This window comes from Etheostoma spectabile, chromosome 3 (genome assembly GCF_008692095.1).
Source record: "Etheostoma spectabile isolate EspeVRDwgs_2016 chromosome 3, UIUC_Espe_1.0, whole genome shotgun sequence".
In the NCBI taxonomy this organism is placed as follows: domain Eukaryota; kingdom Metazoa; phylum Chordata; class Actinopteri; order Perciformes; family Percidae; genus Etheostoma; species Etheostoma spectabile.
In genome coordinates, this window is record NC_045735.1 from 28,315,521 (window position 1) to 28,330,772 (window position 15,252).

Below are 15,252 nucleotides of genomic sequence, written 5' to 3' on the forward strand. Positions count from 1 at the left end.
CCCCCCCAACAAACTGTCCTTTGATCATTTTCTTTATAGAAAATTTCAGTTTATCCCATCCATACAGTATTTAATTTAGTGTGTACCAAAACAACCATTTTCACAGTAAAACCAATTTCCAAAACACCACATGACCAACACCTACACCCATATACATGCACATGCCAGGTTGCTGCAGCTCTGATAGGAGCTCCTCGCTCTCGTGTCACACTGTAGGTGTCATATGATTTGACAGGTATTAGCTGCAGGTCCCGGGCTCCTGGACCAGACCCTGCCACGGCCTCTGCCACGGCATCCTGGCAGGCTGCACCATGCCAGCTGCCCCTAACAGTCACCGTGATACAGTCACCTTATACACAATTCACACACACACACACACACACACATGCAGACCAGAACAATATGACTCATTTAGTGGTAACAGCAGAGGCGAGTAGGAGCAGTTATGTTGCAGGGCACTTGGCACAGATGTAATTTTCTTTGGCCATCTGCGGAGTCACAGGAGGCCTTAGCTGATATTACTTGTAGTCAGGGAAGGGATTAGACATGCAGGGAGAGTACGGAGATGGATTGAGAGGTGGGACATTGTGAGTATGAGGCAAATAAATAAATGCAGTTTTTGGTTTTGGAGGAAACAAAATTGCAAGTATCTATTAAAGCTATTCCTTCAGATTACATTTGTCCTGATTTTGATCTAACACAATTTAATTCCTTTGGGGTTATATGGCAAGAGAGCTGTGTTTCTGTTGTGCCAACCTTGTTGACGTATTTGTGTGTGAATCAAGGAATGTCACACACAGAGGGAAACCTAGGCTAGTCTATCAGACTGAGTATCAATATTTCCTCTGCTGCTTCCCTTCACCATTCACCTGTGAATACAGAATTAAGATAAACAGGAAGCAACCCTGTGACATACTGTAAACGTAATTATCAAGACAACGCTTTTTTTTCCGTCTTTACGGGTAACCCCAATTCCAAATATATTTGCATCAACCCTTTGGGTTTCTTCTTTATGAATAAAATGGCTGCACTTTAAATGCACTTAGTTAAAACACTAATAGTACACTGTATTATTTACCAGTTTAGATAACTGACCCCTATCTTATCTCATTAATAACAGTGATTTCTGTTGAAATAATTTTTCCATAATGAGCTGCTGAGCTATAGAAAGGAAACACTTATTTTTTGCCAAGAGTTTGTACAGTAATTAGGAAGCCTGAGGTGGTTAGCTTAGCTTAGCATAAAGCCACCCAGCTGGTTCCATCAACAACTGGTTCCATTCAAAGGTAACAAAATCAGCCTAGCAGCGTCTTTAAAGCTTACTAATAACATTTTATATTGTTTGATACAAAATAAAATTGTATAAACAGAATAAATAGATTTAAAAAAAAGTAAACCACACTAGATGTTCACACTTGTTATACAGGTCAAACAAATGAGAGACAACATGTTAATGAGTGAAGTATAGAGGTGATGGTAGATAGAGTGAGGCCATGCAGCTGTTCTTACCTGCTATCACTCTTTACTGTATGCTAAGCTAAGGTAATCATCTCTTGGCTCCAGTTTAACAGCTGAAAGATGTAAGAGTTATGTCAATCTTCTTATCTTGCTCTTGGCAAGATAACAATCAAATAAGCATACCAGCATTTCCCAAAATGTGAAACTATTCCTTTAAAGGCACATATCTTTCATGTTCTCAAAGTAGCTCATTGGAGGTCAATAACAGTAACACATCTGTTCATCACCTTGTGTAGCATTTTTGTGTATTATTGATTGATAATATCACACAGTTAGGTGCTTCCAAAGCAGAAAGGCAGGCCCAGTAGGTTGGATTGGCTTTTGGTCACAGGCATCGCAGGGACTCTTTGACATTTGATTATGTTTTAGTTCCTCACAGTGCCGGGGGAAAAGACTAAGCTGTACACCAACATATTCCTCCTGTATAGTACACAGATTGACCTACATCATATGTATGCAGATACATGCTTTTCTCATTCCTTTGCAGAGGAAATTGCAGCAAACAGAAGCATCAAAATCATTTGCCTCTTTCACTCTGTGTGTGTGAATATTTGTGTGGTTTGCATTTTCATTCTGTTCTTTGGGGGGGGGCACTTCATTTGTGTTACATAACAGTTGAAATGAAATAATGTTGCTCGTAGCAACATCATATGAATGATTTAATAGCCCATAAATGCTGCGGGTGTAGTGATATTTCTTGGCTTCATATTAGGCTTCTCAGGGTTTGGGTCTCCATGGTTACAAATAAGAGCCTCCCTCGGAGCCTGTCAGGGCTTTAAAAAAAGGCAAGAAGTGTGTGTGTGTGTGTGTGTGTGTGTGTGTGTGTGTGTGTGTGTGTGTGTGTGCGTGTGTACGTCTGCGTGGAAAGTGAGCTAAAGAGGTTAGAGTAGCACCAGAGTGCCTTTGTTTTTTTCTTCTTCACAATTATCCATGACTCATCGTCTCTCTTCTCTGTCCTTCAACTCTAACTGTGACCCTCTTTAATATTGTAGTTTAAGCCTTAATGATAGAGGGATTCTTTTTTATCAGAGAGGCCAGAAGTATAGGGAATTGATCACGGTGATGTGGTGAATGTGGTCTCACTCCTCTTTGTGTCCCCTCATTTGTCAAACTGTAAAATGTCATTGCTAAACATGAGTAGAATCTCAAGCACGGTAATGAAACAGCGGGACCACTTAACCACAGCTAACCGAATTTCATTGCTTTGATATGGATATGAAGTTTGGATTAGACACAATAGGCCCCGTTTATGTAAAAATAAATGAATAAAAGTACACTCTGAAACATACATGGACATTTATGCAGTGGTAAACGGACAGCTTCATCAGTATTCTGTTCATGAAGGCAATCATCAGCTCTGACTCCTGAGCATCATCACTCACCATCTACCTACCTGCCCTGCACTGAGGCCTCCATCACACATATAAACACAATGCGCATACACACACTCACATACACTTTGATTAGGTCACGAATAGAGGTTTTGTTGTTGCCTTCAAAATCTCCCAGGAGCCACAGCTGCTGGAGGCCCAGAGAGAAAAAATCAGAGCGATATCTGGCAAAGCTACAGTAGCTGTTAAGGTCCATACAGTTACATTATAGGTGAACATGAACTGTCCAGTGTGTTTTAATCACGTTACATTTTTAGGATACATATTTGCTCACTTTTTTGCCAAGAGTTAGATTAAAAGATAGACACCATTTGTATGTCTGTAAGGAAAATATGACGCTTTTCCCAACCAGATTAACCCCTATGTTCCCATGGTCCTATGTTCTTGATACAAACAAATGTAAGAGATTGCCAACGTCTTAGATTGGCATAGCAGGACTAAGGCACAAATGTGTATTATTCTGGAACCTTTCAGTTCATTTTTGATTTCCAACGGGACAGACCAAAAGGCCTCTGGATGCAATTTAATATAAAATTGTGAGATAAGTGGTTGTGATTGGTTCAGTTTCTCTTCGGTTAAAATTTTGTAAATGTGAGGGGGCCAGATGCAAATGAAACATAAGATGGCAGATTAATCTGGTTTCCGGGCCACTGAGAGCTACATTCTAGAATTAATCATCAAGGGAGATGGACATTTTAAATGCAGTTTAAATGGGAAAAATCGGCCAGCCACTTTGGAGATATCAATATTTTAAAAAAGGAAAAAAAGAAAACTTTTTTGGCACTACTGAGGGTATATCTTATCTTATCTTCCAAGAGTATAATATCAGTAGGATAACAGTTGTAGGTGGGGGATTTGAACATTTGACCTAAAGGAGAATACATTGCTGAGAACATTAAAACCTTTAAAAGGTCTTGTTATTGTGTAATATTAAAAGGATATTAAGCTGGGGAACATAGATACGCTTCCCTACCAAAAGCAATTATCTTAGCTATGCCAGCTAGCTGTTTGCCTCCATTTCATTGCTCTCTGCAGATATTTCTCAAAAAAATTAAAAGTCTCCCTTGTAGCTGTAGCTTGAGCGGTCTTGAAACATTTTTAACTCAACCGATAGATATCACTACATAACTCATAAGCAAGCTAACGAGACAGAGCTACTATTGCTTTTAGTCTTTTTAAAAAGCGTCTTTTCTCTTTTCGCATTTTTATCTTGTAAAATGCTCCAATACTTGAACCTCTTTAGGCCTTTAAAAGTCCTTCAAATCAAACAATCTGAGAGGGAAAATATGTTCACATATAAGTAGCATTTATGCCCTAGGCTAACACAAGGACATACTGTACATTCTCTTTCTACACAAGACCACATTTAAAACTGTACTCTCAGCAAGTTGTAAGAACTGAAATCTGATATTTTTAAATAATTTCTGATTACTTTACATAGTTGCACTACTTAGATTTCATAATATTAGCTTTGTCTTGCTTTCATATAAAACTCCTGCTCCTTGATGCGCTGTAACTTGCAGATTGCGTTTCTTTAAAGTCTTTGTGTTAATGTCTCGAACTGCTCGAACTGCAAGGGACGCTTAGTAAGGGACGCAGGGTGTCTTTATGGCGAAGAGATAGTACTGTACTGTCATGCTGTATCTAGCCCTAGAGAGGATTTAATGTGCAAAGGAAAGATTGGAGATGATGCTGACGGAGTCTTACTGTGACCTACAGTGTCAGCGGGGCGGACATGGGGCCCAAGAGAAGTAGCTCTGCAGGCAAAGTAAGCACTCATACACAATAATATTAATGTAGGCGTAGCAAAGAGGTTAGAGAAATGTTCATAAAGTAGGTCAACTCCCTGTGGAACGAAGAGCATACACATCAGCAGGAAGAAGCAGCAAGACATGCTGTGGCGATGTCTCTTAACTTTCCGTTACTCTCAAAAAAGGACACGCATTATGAGGCCTGTTGGCTCTTGTTTGCCTTTCCTGACAGTTGGAAGGGAAATGTCAACAGTTATCTATGATTAAATATGAGATTAAATCTTAATGGCTACAACAGATGTTCAGACCGACCCAAACTGTTCTGATTCTATCAAACATGATTGATATTTCTGACTCAGTAATTCTACGTGATCTGTCTTTTTTTTCACATCCCCAAATGCGGTACAGTACCTTCATATGTTACTGGTCATGTCTTTTTAAAGGCAAGAAAATCAAACTTGTTTTGGAAGGTTTTATAAACTGGAGCGTCAGAGATAGGAACGGTTCAAAACAGAATAGAAAACATACAACGTAGTCATTGATTCTTCTTCCAACAGTATTAGAGGTTAATGACACATGCCATGCACATGATGAAAGACGTGATGTAGTACAAATACTATATATATAGGTTATGTTCTATAACCACCGGAGGGCCTCAGGTTCAAGTGTGGACTGGTAGCTGGAGAGATGCCAGTTCACCTTCTGGGTAGTGCCAAGGTGCTTTTGAGCATGGCACCAAACCCCCCTCTACCGCTCAGGGCGCCTGTTCAGCAGTCGCAACCCACTCCCTCTGACGTTCTGTATTTCAGGCCTGTGTGTAGTGTGTAAATTGTAAGTTCCCCAAAGGGGATCAATAAAGAGTATAGATTAAAATTGATTTAATTAAAAAGGAATCATCAGCATGTTTGTCTATAATCCTTCACAGCTTCAAAACAGATCAAAATCCACCATGACCAATAGATTAACAGGGAAAGCGAAATACACTATAAATGGGAGCCATACGAGAAGTCATTTTACACCTTTGATTATTCTCATATTAGTTGGACAAGCAGCTGCATGTGGAAGACCTTTTTATGGCAAGAAAACATGCCCGACTGGCCAATGTCAAAGGAGTGGGGGTTAAGTGTTAAATGTATAAACTGCTGAGCAGACCATAACTCAGTTGTAATGCTGTAGATGTTTGGACAGGGCTGTGTTTATATGACTGAAGTGGTGTTGAAGAGTGCGTCTGGAGGCCAAAGGTTGTTTGATTCAAATTAAGCTTGTGTAGTTTGCATTCAAATAAACATTTGAGATCCCTGGTTGAATAGTGACAAATTCACAACCACGCACACACACACTCACAGATCAATGATGATATAGAATAAATTATCTAGATTTTCACATCCGCTACTGTTCAAGATGCAAGAATAAAGAGTGTAAAATGCAATATGGGTTGCAGATGGATAGAGAGAAAATGAGCATGTGGAAAATAGTCACACACGCTTCTTTTAATTCATCCTCAGGCAAACTTTTGGGGGGTGGGCTATTATCATTAGGGCGTTGTATTAGTCATTCCTTAAGTTGTCTTCATCCACCGTAGTATGGAAAACCTTTTAAACCGATAGCATTGCACCTACACTTCTTAAATCCTGGGCTTAAATTGACTGTTTTATCTGCACATGGTACATCTCTTCAACACCTACAAACATGAATGCTGTTATAGATGCTTATGGGTGTTTGTGGTTTCCCTTTTAGCTGGGAGAAACACGACAAATGAGGAGCTGGAGAGCATGTTGGAGAGTGACAACCCGGCTATCTTTACCTCGGGGGTAAGCGATACAACAAATGTAACATCCTGAGTGGGTGAATTTTAATCTAATTCTACTCCTCTCTTAACTCTTTCCATCCGTTGTACCATCATAGATCATTATGGACAACATCACCGAGCAAGCTATGAATGAGATTGAGACGCGGCACAATGAAATCATCAAGCTGGAAAACAGCATCAGAGAGCTTCACGACATGTTCATGGACATGGCCATGCTGGTGGAGAGCCAGGTGAAAATGTCAATCCTCTCTCAGTACCTACAGCTGTGTAGTTTGGGGCTCAGCCAAATGCATGTGAAAATAATCCTGCAAATACAATCAGGAAGTGGCAATCCACCTGCCAACATGGACATTATAAAGAAGATACACAAAGTTCCTGTTTGTAGATTTAGAATTTCTTCCTGTCACTGGTTTGAAATGTGCCCTGGCTAATGCAAAGGTTCAGTAGCACACTGTGTTCACAATGGTAAAATCATTAACTAGCTCTCCTGCTGCAGCAGCTGCTGCTGCTTCTCCCTGTCATGACAGTAATTCCACCACAGACAGACCGCAACTAGCAGTCTTTTAATTTACATAAAAGTTGCAGAGGGAATTAGTACAGAGTTGGATGGAGGTTATGTTTTCAGCTCCAACTGGTTCTCTGTTTGCAAAATATCGCAGTAAATTTAGACAGAATTTTGGAACAGATCGTTATTGGCTCAAGGATCAGTTGATTGGAATCTGTATATGGGATTTCTGCCATTTTTTTAATACAAAATTATCATGCTGCTTTCATGAGCGGAAAGGAAAATCTGACATCTGGGACTCAGTAAGGAAACTAAACAGCATTGCATTAATTTGCTGTTTTGTAAGAGCCTTAAATTATAAACAAACCTTGACTTTGGCTTTGTAAGTTGGAGATTTTTCAGAATTTCTCATTCCTCTGTGTTAGTAATGTTATTCTGTCAGAGAACAGAAATGCTCTGAGTCTATAATGTACATTGTGCTGACATGTGTGAGCTGAACCCCCCCCCCCACACACACACACACACACACACAGATGAACTGTTTCCCTCATCAGAAATAGTATAGTGAATTATGCAAATGGATATGTGAGCTATGAATGATGATGAATACGGAAGTACATTTTTGCGTGCAAGTCATATGAATAATAGCACAATGCAATAGCAGGCATAATGTTAGTGTGGGAGTCATAATTGCGTAAATGTCTAATAATTATTATTATTAGTAGGATTGTTTGTGTGTAAACTCTTTCAGTCTCTTGCCACGCTTATGAAAACTCTAAATGTAATTGACTAACCCTTCCTTTGTTATCAGAGTGCCACATCTTTAATTATCGGTTAATTTTGCCTTTATCAGCTTTGCACTCTCTTTTCTCTCTTTTTTCACACAACATTGTTACCACCACAATGACTCTAAGCTGTAGAGAACAGAGAACAGCGCTGCCCTTCTCACACAGAAAGGTAATTTACCTGAATCCACAATGTTTTTTTCAACTTACATCATTGTTGCAGTGAATGCATGGTTTATATTAATATGTATTTTAATAAAAAAGGGCTGATTCTTTATTTTTATTACTATTGTTTTAACTCGTGCAATATTAGGCTTTTTTTGTTAATGAATTCTGATGGTTAATGACTTCTGCTGCTCTCATAAATAATAGTGTGAGTAAGAATGAACACGTATGAATACAGATAGGAAAAGAAAAGAGCAGTTAATACATTTTTTCTTCACAATACAGCAGTCTTTCCCATTATTTTTGATGCTCATTTATCAAGTATTACACTAGGCATCATTGTAATTGTGACTTAAAATCTATGAAATCTAAATCTCAGTGTGGTTAAAGATGGTACTGAATGTGAGCTCGAGACATCACTATACAGTAAATGCATCTCTTGTTTTTTTTTTCAGGGTGAACTGGTGAACAACATTGAGCGAAGTGTGCTGGACGCCTACGAATTTGTGGAGCAGGCAAAGGAGAACATCCCAAAATGCAAAAAGTTAAAAAAGACAGGAAAACGGGTGAGATTCAAGAAGCACACATTCTACCAACTAACTAATTATTTCCTATTTTTTCCTCTTCTTCTTCCTCCCTTTCTGCTTCTCCTTTTCTGTCCTCAATGTCAACCATTATTCCTCCCGTTTCCCCTCACCTCCTCTCCATCTGTATCCACTCCTCCTCCTCCTCCTGCACCCACATCTGCTCCCTCTTTCTTCTTCCTGTCTGCATGTCTTCCACACCTCCTCTGTAACTAACCTCTCCTAGGGGGAAATGATAGACCGCATAGAGTACAATGTGGAGCACTCAGTAGACTATGTGGAGAGGGCAGTATCAGACACTAAGAAGGCGGTTAAATACCAGAGTAAAGCCCGGAGGGTGAGTCCTATATACAACAAACCATGCATGTGCACAAACATGCTATCTCATTTGTTAGTGATAAATAACTTAAGACGCATTGCATGTATATGGTGTAGTCTGTCTTCAGTGTGTGTGTGTGTGTGTGCATGAATTCTACATCTGGAGCATGTGGAGCATGTGAAGCATGTGTGTTTTGAGTGTGTTTGACATATTTTAAATCAGTGATCTCAACCAATATCAATGTCAAACAAACAATAGCCCACCTGTACACCACCTACTGCTAAAAGTTTGTCAAATCTGGTAAGTAAGTAGGCAAAGATGACAAAATAGCTAAAGGTAACGGTTAAACTAGAGTCCTAAACTTGTGATGGGATCACACCTGCCGCAATGCAAAAATAGGGCCAGGGACATAAAAAGGCAGGCCCCCTTTCCTACTTCTGACGCTCTTGATCAGATCACACCCATTTTCCAATTCTGCCTTCATTTTGATCTCAACTACACACCGGTAAAGTTTATGGACTGTATGTCGCACAATTTTTGGGACAGGGGCAAAGTACTTAAAAACACCTCTGTGGTAGTTCCCGCTACAATAGGACCAGGAACACACACACACACACACACACACACACACACACACACAATACCAGAATTGTTGTCACTGCTATTAATTACTGAAATGTCCCACGTGAACCATGCAAATTGGTAGTGGTACAAATGTAAATTCCAGCTCTCTTAGTTATACATCAATAAACCCCACAAAATGTTTGTTTGGATTACACAAGAAATGTTAATTAGTGAGCTTTAGAGGAGCTGGGTGTTTTCTGTTACCTTTGGACAGAGCCAGTCTTTATTCTAAGCTAACCAGCTGCTGGCTCCTTCTTCTCATTTGGCCATACATGAGAGTGGTATTGATCGTCTCATGTAACCCCCGGCTAAAAGCAAATAAGACAGACAAAAACAACTGGGAACAACCAGTCTACAGTTCATAAAAAGGGTTATTCACTAGTTACCGGCATTCCTTAGATCACAGTGGAACACCTCTGCCATCTATTGGTGAATATCTATAATAGCACTTACATGACCCCAATCTCCTACAAGGGTCAGCCACATAATTATCTCCCACTTATAATCACAGACTGTGCTCTTCCTTTCTTCCCTTCTGTCTATGTTTCTCATTCGTTCTCTCTTTAAATCCACTGAATCATTTGCTGACACTTTGCCTTCCTTGTTTCTATTCTCCCCCTCCAGAAGGTGATCCTGATAGGAGGTTGTGTTGCAGCATGTCTGACCGTCCTCATTATTTGCCTCGCAGTTGGACTCAGTTAGGACTCTAAGATATCCCTACAGAGCAGACAGGGCAGGACGGGATGCCTGTTTCTTAGAGTCATACGTTTGGCAGTTAATATATACTATATAGTGGGGTCTATATTGTGCAGTCCAGAACTGCTTAGTATAAAGCAAGCTTGCATAAATGCCCTGTGCACTCAAATATTTAATAATAACTTTTACATACATTCTTTAATATGTTTTCAAAACCTTCTTTACAGTCAAAAGTCCTGAGGAACTAACTCATGCTTTGTGCCTGTGTCATGATTCACTCAGTGTACGTTTGTAGTGTGCATGTTCTGCAGTCTGCTGAGCAGCTTTGCATGTTTTTCTACAAACACAAAGCTGCAGAAAGGTGGTCATGTCAATCTAATGTCTTTTCAAAGTGCTTATATCTCAGCATAGTTCATAAACAGCAAGCCTCTCACATACTTACAGCATTGATCCCGATAACGTTTTCGTCCTTGGTCACGGTAACAAAATAATTAACTTTATCTTGTTTTAAGCATTAAAGGAATACTTTTCTACTCTACCATATGGGAAATACACGTTGTTGTTTTGCCAGGAATTAGGTGAAAGGATTGATAAAAATGAAAGGATTCTGATTTTAGGGGGGTTGTTCTGGACTATTTCTTGGCCTAGAGCAGTGACGTTTGATATCAGGCACATAAAAAGAACTTTTTGAGAAAGTTTTACAGATATTAAACCTGATTATGTATAATACAAAGATAACATGCGTTTTGGGCCTCACAGGATTTTGTAGTTTTAGTACCTTGAGTAGCCACTGGGATAAATTGGCAACAAAATGTTTTTACAATGCAATTTGTTTTTACAAACCCAATTTGTGACCAATGTTTTTAAAAACCAAATTTATATGGATTAAACAAGATGGAACATTAGTGAGTCTACGAGGTTCTGGTAGGCAGATTTAGTTAACTGTGGACATAGCCAGGCTAGCTGTTTCCAAAATTCTTTATTTTTATTTTAGAAATTCAGAACAATTACAAGCAAAAACTGGGACAGAAGAAAGTGTTCCAGGCCCAAAAAATAGAGAGAGGTTAGACGGGAAGGAGGAAAACAAAAAAAGAACGCAACAGAAAGAGTGACGTCCACAGCTTACAAATAATACATGCAGAAAACAGACAAACGCATACATAATATATACAGACACTCACACAGACGGACGCAAGACAAGGGACCAATCACATACGCAAACCGAAGTAAAGGCTGAAGCACAAAGTCTTTCCTGGGGCTCCATTAATGCGAGCTGCACATCCAAAAAAGAAAGGATCCATGTATGAGCAGACAAGTCATGAGGTAGTTTCCAGCAGGTTAATCTTAGCAGCTGTAAGTCCAGTAAACACAGCATGTTTTTGAGCCCTGGAGAGCTGAATGTATGACAGGTCACCCAGAATCAAAACACCGACAGCAACAGGTACAGCAACCTCAATCAAGGCGGAAGCCCTGGATGCCTTTCCCTGTTACTTACTTTATGCTAAGCTAAGCTAACCAGCTGCTGGCTCCAACTTCTTTTTTTACCATACATGAGAACAGTATCAGTCCTCTCATTTAACTATTGGCTGCCAAAATGATAAACTATTTCTTTAAGAATTGATGAAGACTTTTGATTCCACAAGTTGGATATTGGCTGTTTATGAATGTGGAGGAACGCATGGTCAAAAGACATGTTTTGCAATTTACCTTTAAAGCCACTGTGTAGATTTTTGCAAGAGAATCCCTGTGAACATCGGCTCCGTCATATCTTATTATTTAAGGAGGTTGCCACATGCATTCCTGTCTGCCACATTACACTCTTTGCTGCCACCAGATGGCGCCCATATTGAGGATTCCTATATTCTTAACATAGTGGCTTTAAATATGAGAACCATTCACGTGTGTGGCATGTGTTAATGTACTGTATGTTGTATGATGTAATATGATCGAAATGCAGGAACCAACCATTTATGGTTCAAAAAGTAGAGGATATGGAAATGTTTCTAAATAACAGTCACACTCCAACAACATCATAACCCAGCTACATTAAAATCAAATATTGCCTTCTGCTTTTCTTCTAAACTGCATTTTGTTCAGATTATTATATATATTGTAATGTATTAAAGTAATGTCATATCTCTAACATGTTTTCCTCTGCTCCCCATTTGCTGCCATTGATGACTGTTTTTCTGTTCTTGTTAACACTTGACACTACAGAAGAAAATTATGATTATCATATGCTGTGTGATTCTGGGAGTTGTCATTGCTTCTATTGTTGGGGGAACGCTGGCATAAACTTCAACCACAGTCGCACTCAAAGACACACATCCGCAGACACACAACGGAGCAAAGATACAACAGATTTACATTTTTAGTTTCCTGTTTTCATAAATGCAATCTAGGTGCATTATATTGTACGACACATTTTACACACGGCGTACAGGGCCAGAGGTGTTTTCGCATGAGTTGCTATTTTGTAAATGTGTGGTGCTGCAAACTGTTTATCTGAGTGTTGAGTGTTGTCAACGATAAGATGTTTCCAAAAGTGAATTCCTGAATTTACTAAATACGTAACACTATACTAATACATTCCAACTTCCAAATATGACATGTATTCAGTTGTGATGTCTATTTTGTGTTGTACAGGCAAAGTTATTGACCACTAATCTGCATTGTATTTTTAAAGCCGGATTATCTATAGATCTACTGTATATCTTTATTTACTTTATCTTTTCTTTTGACGTTCTCTCTCTGATGTCTTCTACCTCCCATCAAAAGCCCTGCATGGTTTTGTTCACTGTAAAGTGGTGTTTTTTTTTAAAGATTATTTTTGGGGCATTTTTAGGCCTTTATTGACAGGAGAGCTTAAGAAATAAAAGGAGAGATCTCCTCTTTGAAGGGGAATGACTTGCACCAAAGGGCCGCAGGTCAGAGTCTAACCCAGGCCCACTGCATTGAGAAGTTAATCTCTATATATGGCAACCCGCTCTACCAACTGAGCTATCCAAGAACCTGTTTTTTTATTTTCTAATGCAAAGTGGACAGACGACATGTTGGATAGTTAGCTCATCACACTGCTAACGATTTTCTCATGTCATATCTTGTAGTTCATGGAAGCCATGCTGTTGTACTAAACTTCATCTGGCCTTACCAGTTGTGCAGCATTTCTGGCTGGCTGCTCCAGTGTTGCGTGAGCATGGGAAAGAGGATATATGTGTGTTTATTTGTAGCTACATGTTTGTGCTGAGTGTGAGTCGTGGGATGAAAACATGAGTGCTTGTTATTAGCCACCTGTGTCTTTGTTTTGTATAAAACTGTAAACTGATATAAAGCTATCTAACACTGCCAGTATGTTCAAATAAGATGTTAAAATTGAGTCTAGTCAGGTTTGGATTGATAATTCTGGTCTGTAAGTGACAAACTGTTGTTTTATGTCTTTTTATAAACCTGAGCTTTAAGCATATTCTTTGTCAAGCTACTTCACTGTTCATTTTCATGAGTGAACATGAGTCAGTGAAAGTGTCAGCATGAACTCAAAGTAGCCGTGTAAAAAAAAACCTCTCATTTCTGTTTTCAGACATGCACAGAGACTGCAAACATGTTACCATGTTGCCTACTCAACTTGTTGCCTTTGTGGTGTATTGTGATGAAATGGTTTGGTTTCCTTTACGTTTGTTTTGTTTTTTCAAGTAAAGATTGTCTGAAAAATTCCCTTCAGAGTATGTCCGTTACTTTACATAAGTGCATTTAAAGAGACAATGTTTAAGTCCATTAAACGGAAAATCTTGGTTCTTTTCATCACTGTGTGTTCTGACTCTCAGTCATGAAAACTTTGCACTGGTCACCAACTCTATAGAGTTTTATAAAAGGCAACATTGTTTTTTGTAGAAGTAGAAGAAGTGTTGCATTTAAAATAGGGTTGGGTGGTAATATGGTATACCGCAGGGTATTAAAAATAGCAACGGTATCATTAAAAAAATGCAATTCACTTGTATAGAAGACAAGGATTAAATAGTAACTATAATTTATTTATTGCCTAAAAATGCTTATGTGAAGTTGTCATCACATGACAGTGTGGAGGGGAGGGGGAGTTTAGTGGTGCCGTATGAGCCTTACGCCATCATTTTTAATTAGTCACGGTAATACTGTGTTCCATCTTAAAATAAGGAGGAAGTGCGACGGTATAAAAATTTGGATATCACCCAACTCTAATTTAAAATCTCACTTAAATAACCAGGGTGTACTATTAAGTGGTATTTAGCGGTTCTGTTGCAGATTGCAACCAACTGAATACCCCTCACCCCTCCCAAGAGCGTGGTAGAACCTATGGTGTGGAAAGCCAGTGTTTGGATTGTCCGTCCTGGGCAACTGTAGAAACATGGTGAGCAGCTTGGTCGGCTCCGTGAAAGAGGACACACTTCCTACGTAGATATGAAGGGCTCAATCTAAGTTAACAAAAACACATTACAGCTACAGTGGGGTACGAAAGTTTGGAAAACCCCAGGTAAAAAATTTTATTAATTAATTAAGCTATCTGAAGTTCCCTCCTGCTTCAAACGCTCCACAATCATCCCAGTCCCCCAAAAACCCTCCATCTCTTGACTAAATGACTACAGGCTTGTCGCCCTGACATCTGTAGTCATGAAGTCCTTGAAAGACTGGTGTTGGCCCACCTGAAGGACATCACTGTCCCCTTGCTGGACCCCCTGCAGTTTGCCTACAGCGCTAACAGGTCTGTGGATGATGCAGTCAACTTGGTACTTCATTACATCCTGCAACACTCTTCAGGCGCATATGCAAGGATCTTGTTCATGGACTTCAGCTTGGCGTTCAACACCGTCATCCCAGACATCCTCAGCACCAAACTCACCCAGCTCACTGTGCCAGCCAGTGGATCACAAACTTCCTGACTGACAGGAGGCAGCAGGTGAAGCTGGGGAACATCACATCCAGCACACGGACTATCAGCACTGGCGCCCCCCAGAGATGTGTGCTCTCCCCACTGCTCTTCTCCCTCTACACCAGTGGTTCCCAAACTTTTTCAGCTCAAGACCCAAAAGAGAAGTTTGGTGTCTCCCCGGGACCCAAATTTACAAAAATACAC

The 15,252-nt window shown here is 39.7% G+C and overlaps 1 protein-coding gene across 4 annotated transcripts in view; it reads left to right on the top strand.

Annotated features, from left to right (window-relative positions):
- The window catches only part of stx1a (syntaxin 1A (brain)), a 70,417-nt gene extending 57,259 nt beyond the window's left edge, over positions 1-13,158 (top strand). Inside the window, exons 7-10 of one of the 4 annotated variants that reach the window (XM_032504567.1) lie at positions 6,398-6,471; positions 6,566-6,700; positions 8,381-8,491; positions 10,077-11,883. In XM_032504567.1, coding sequence (XP_032360458.1) covers positions 6,398-6,471; positions 6,566-6,700; positions 8,381-8,491; positions 10,077-10,154 — 398 coding nt within the window. In that variant the 3' untranslated portion in view covers positions 10,155-11,883. Of the gene's footprint in view, positions 1-6,397; positions 6,472-6,565; positions 6,701-8,380; positions 8,492-8,735; positions 8,847-10,076; positions 11,884-12,365 lie in introns of those variants that run through there. The other 3 variants (XM_032504568.1, XM_032504563.1, XM_032504554.1) reach the window with 3 other exon arrangements.
- The last annotated feature ends 2,094 nt before the right edge of the window (positions 13,159-15,252 follow it).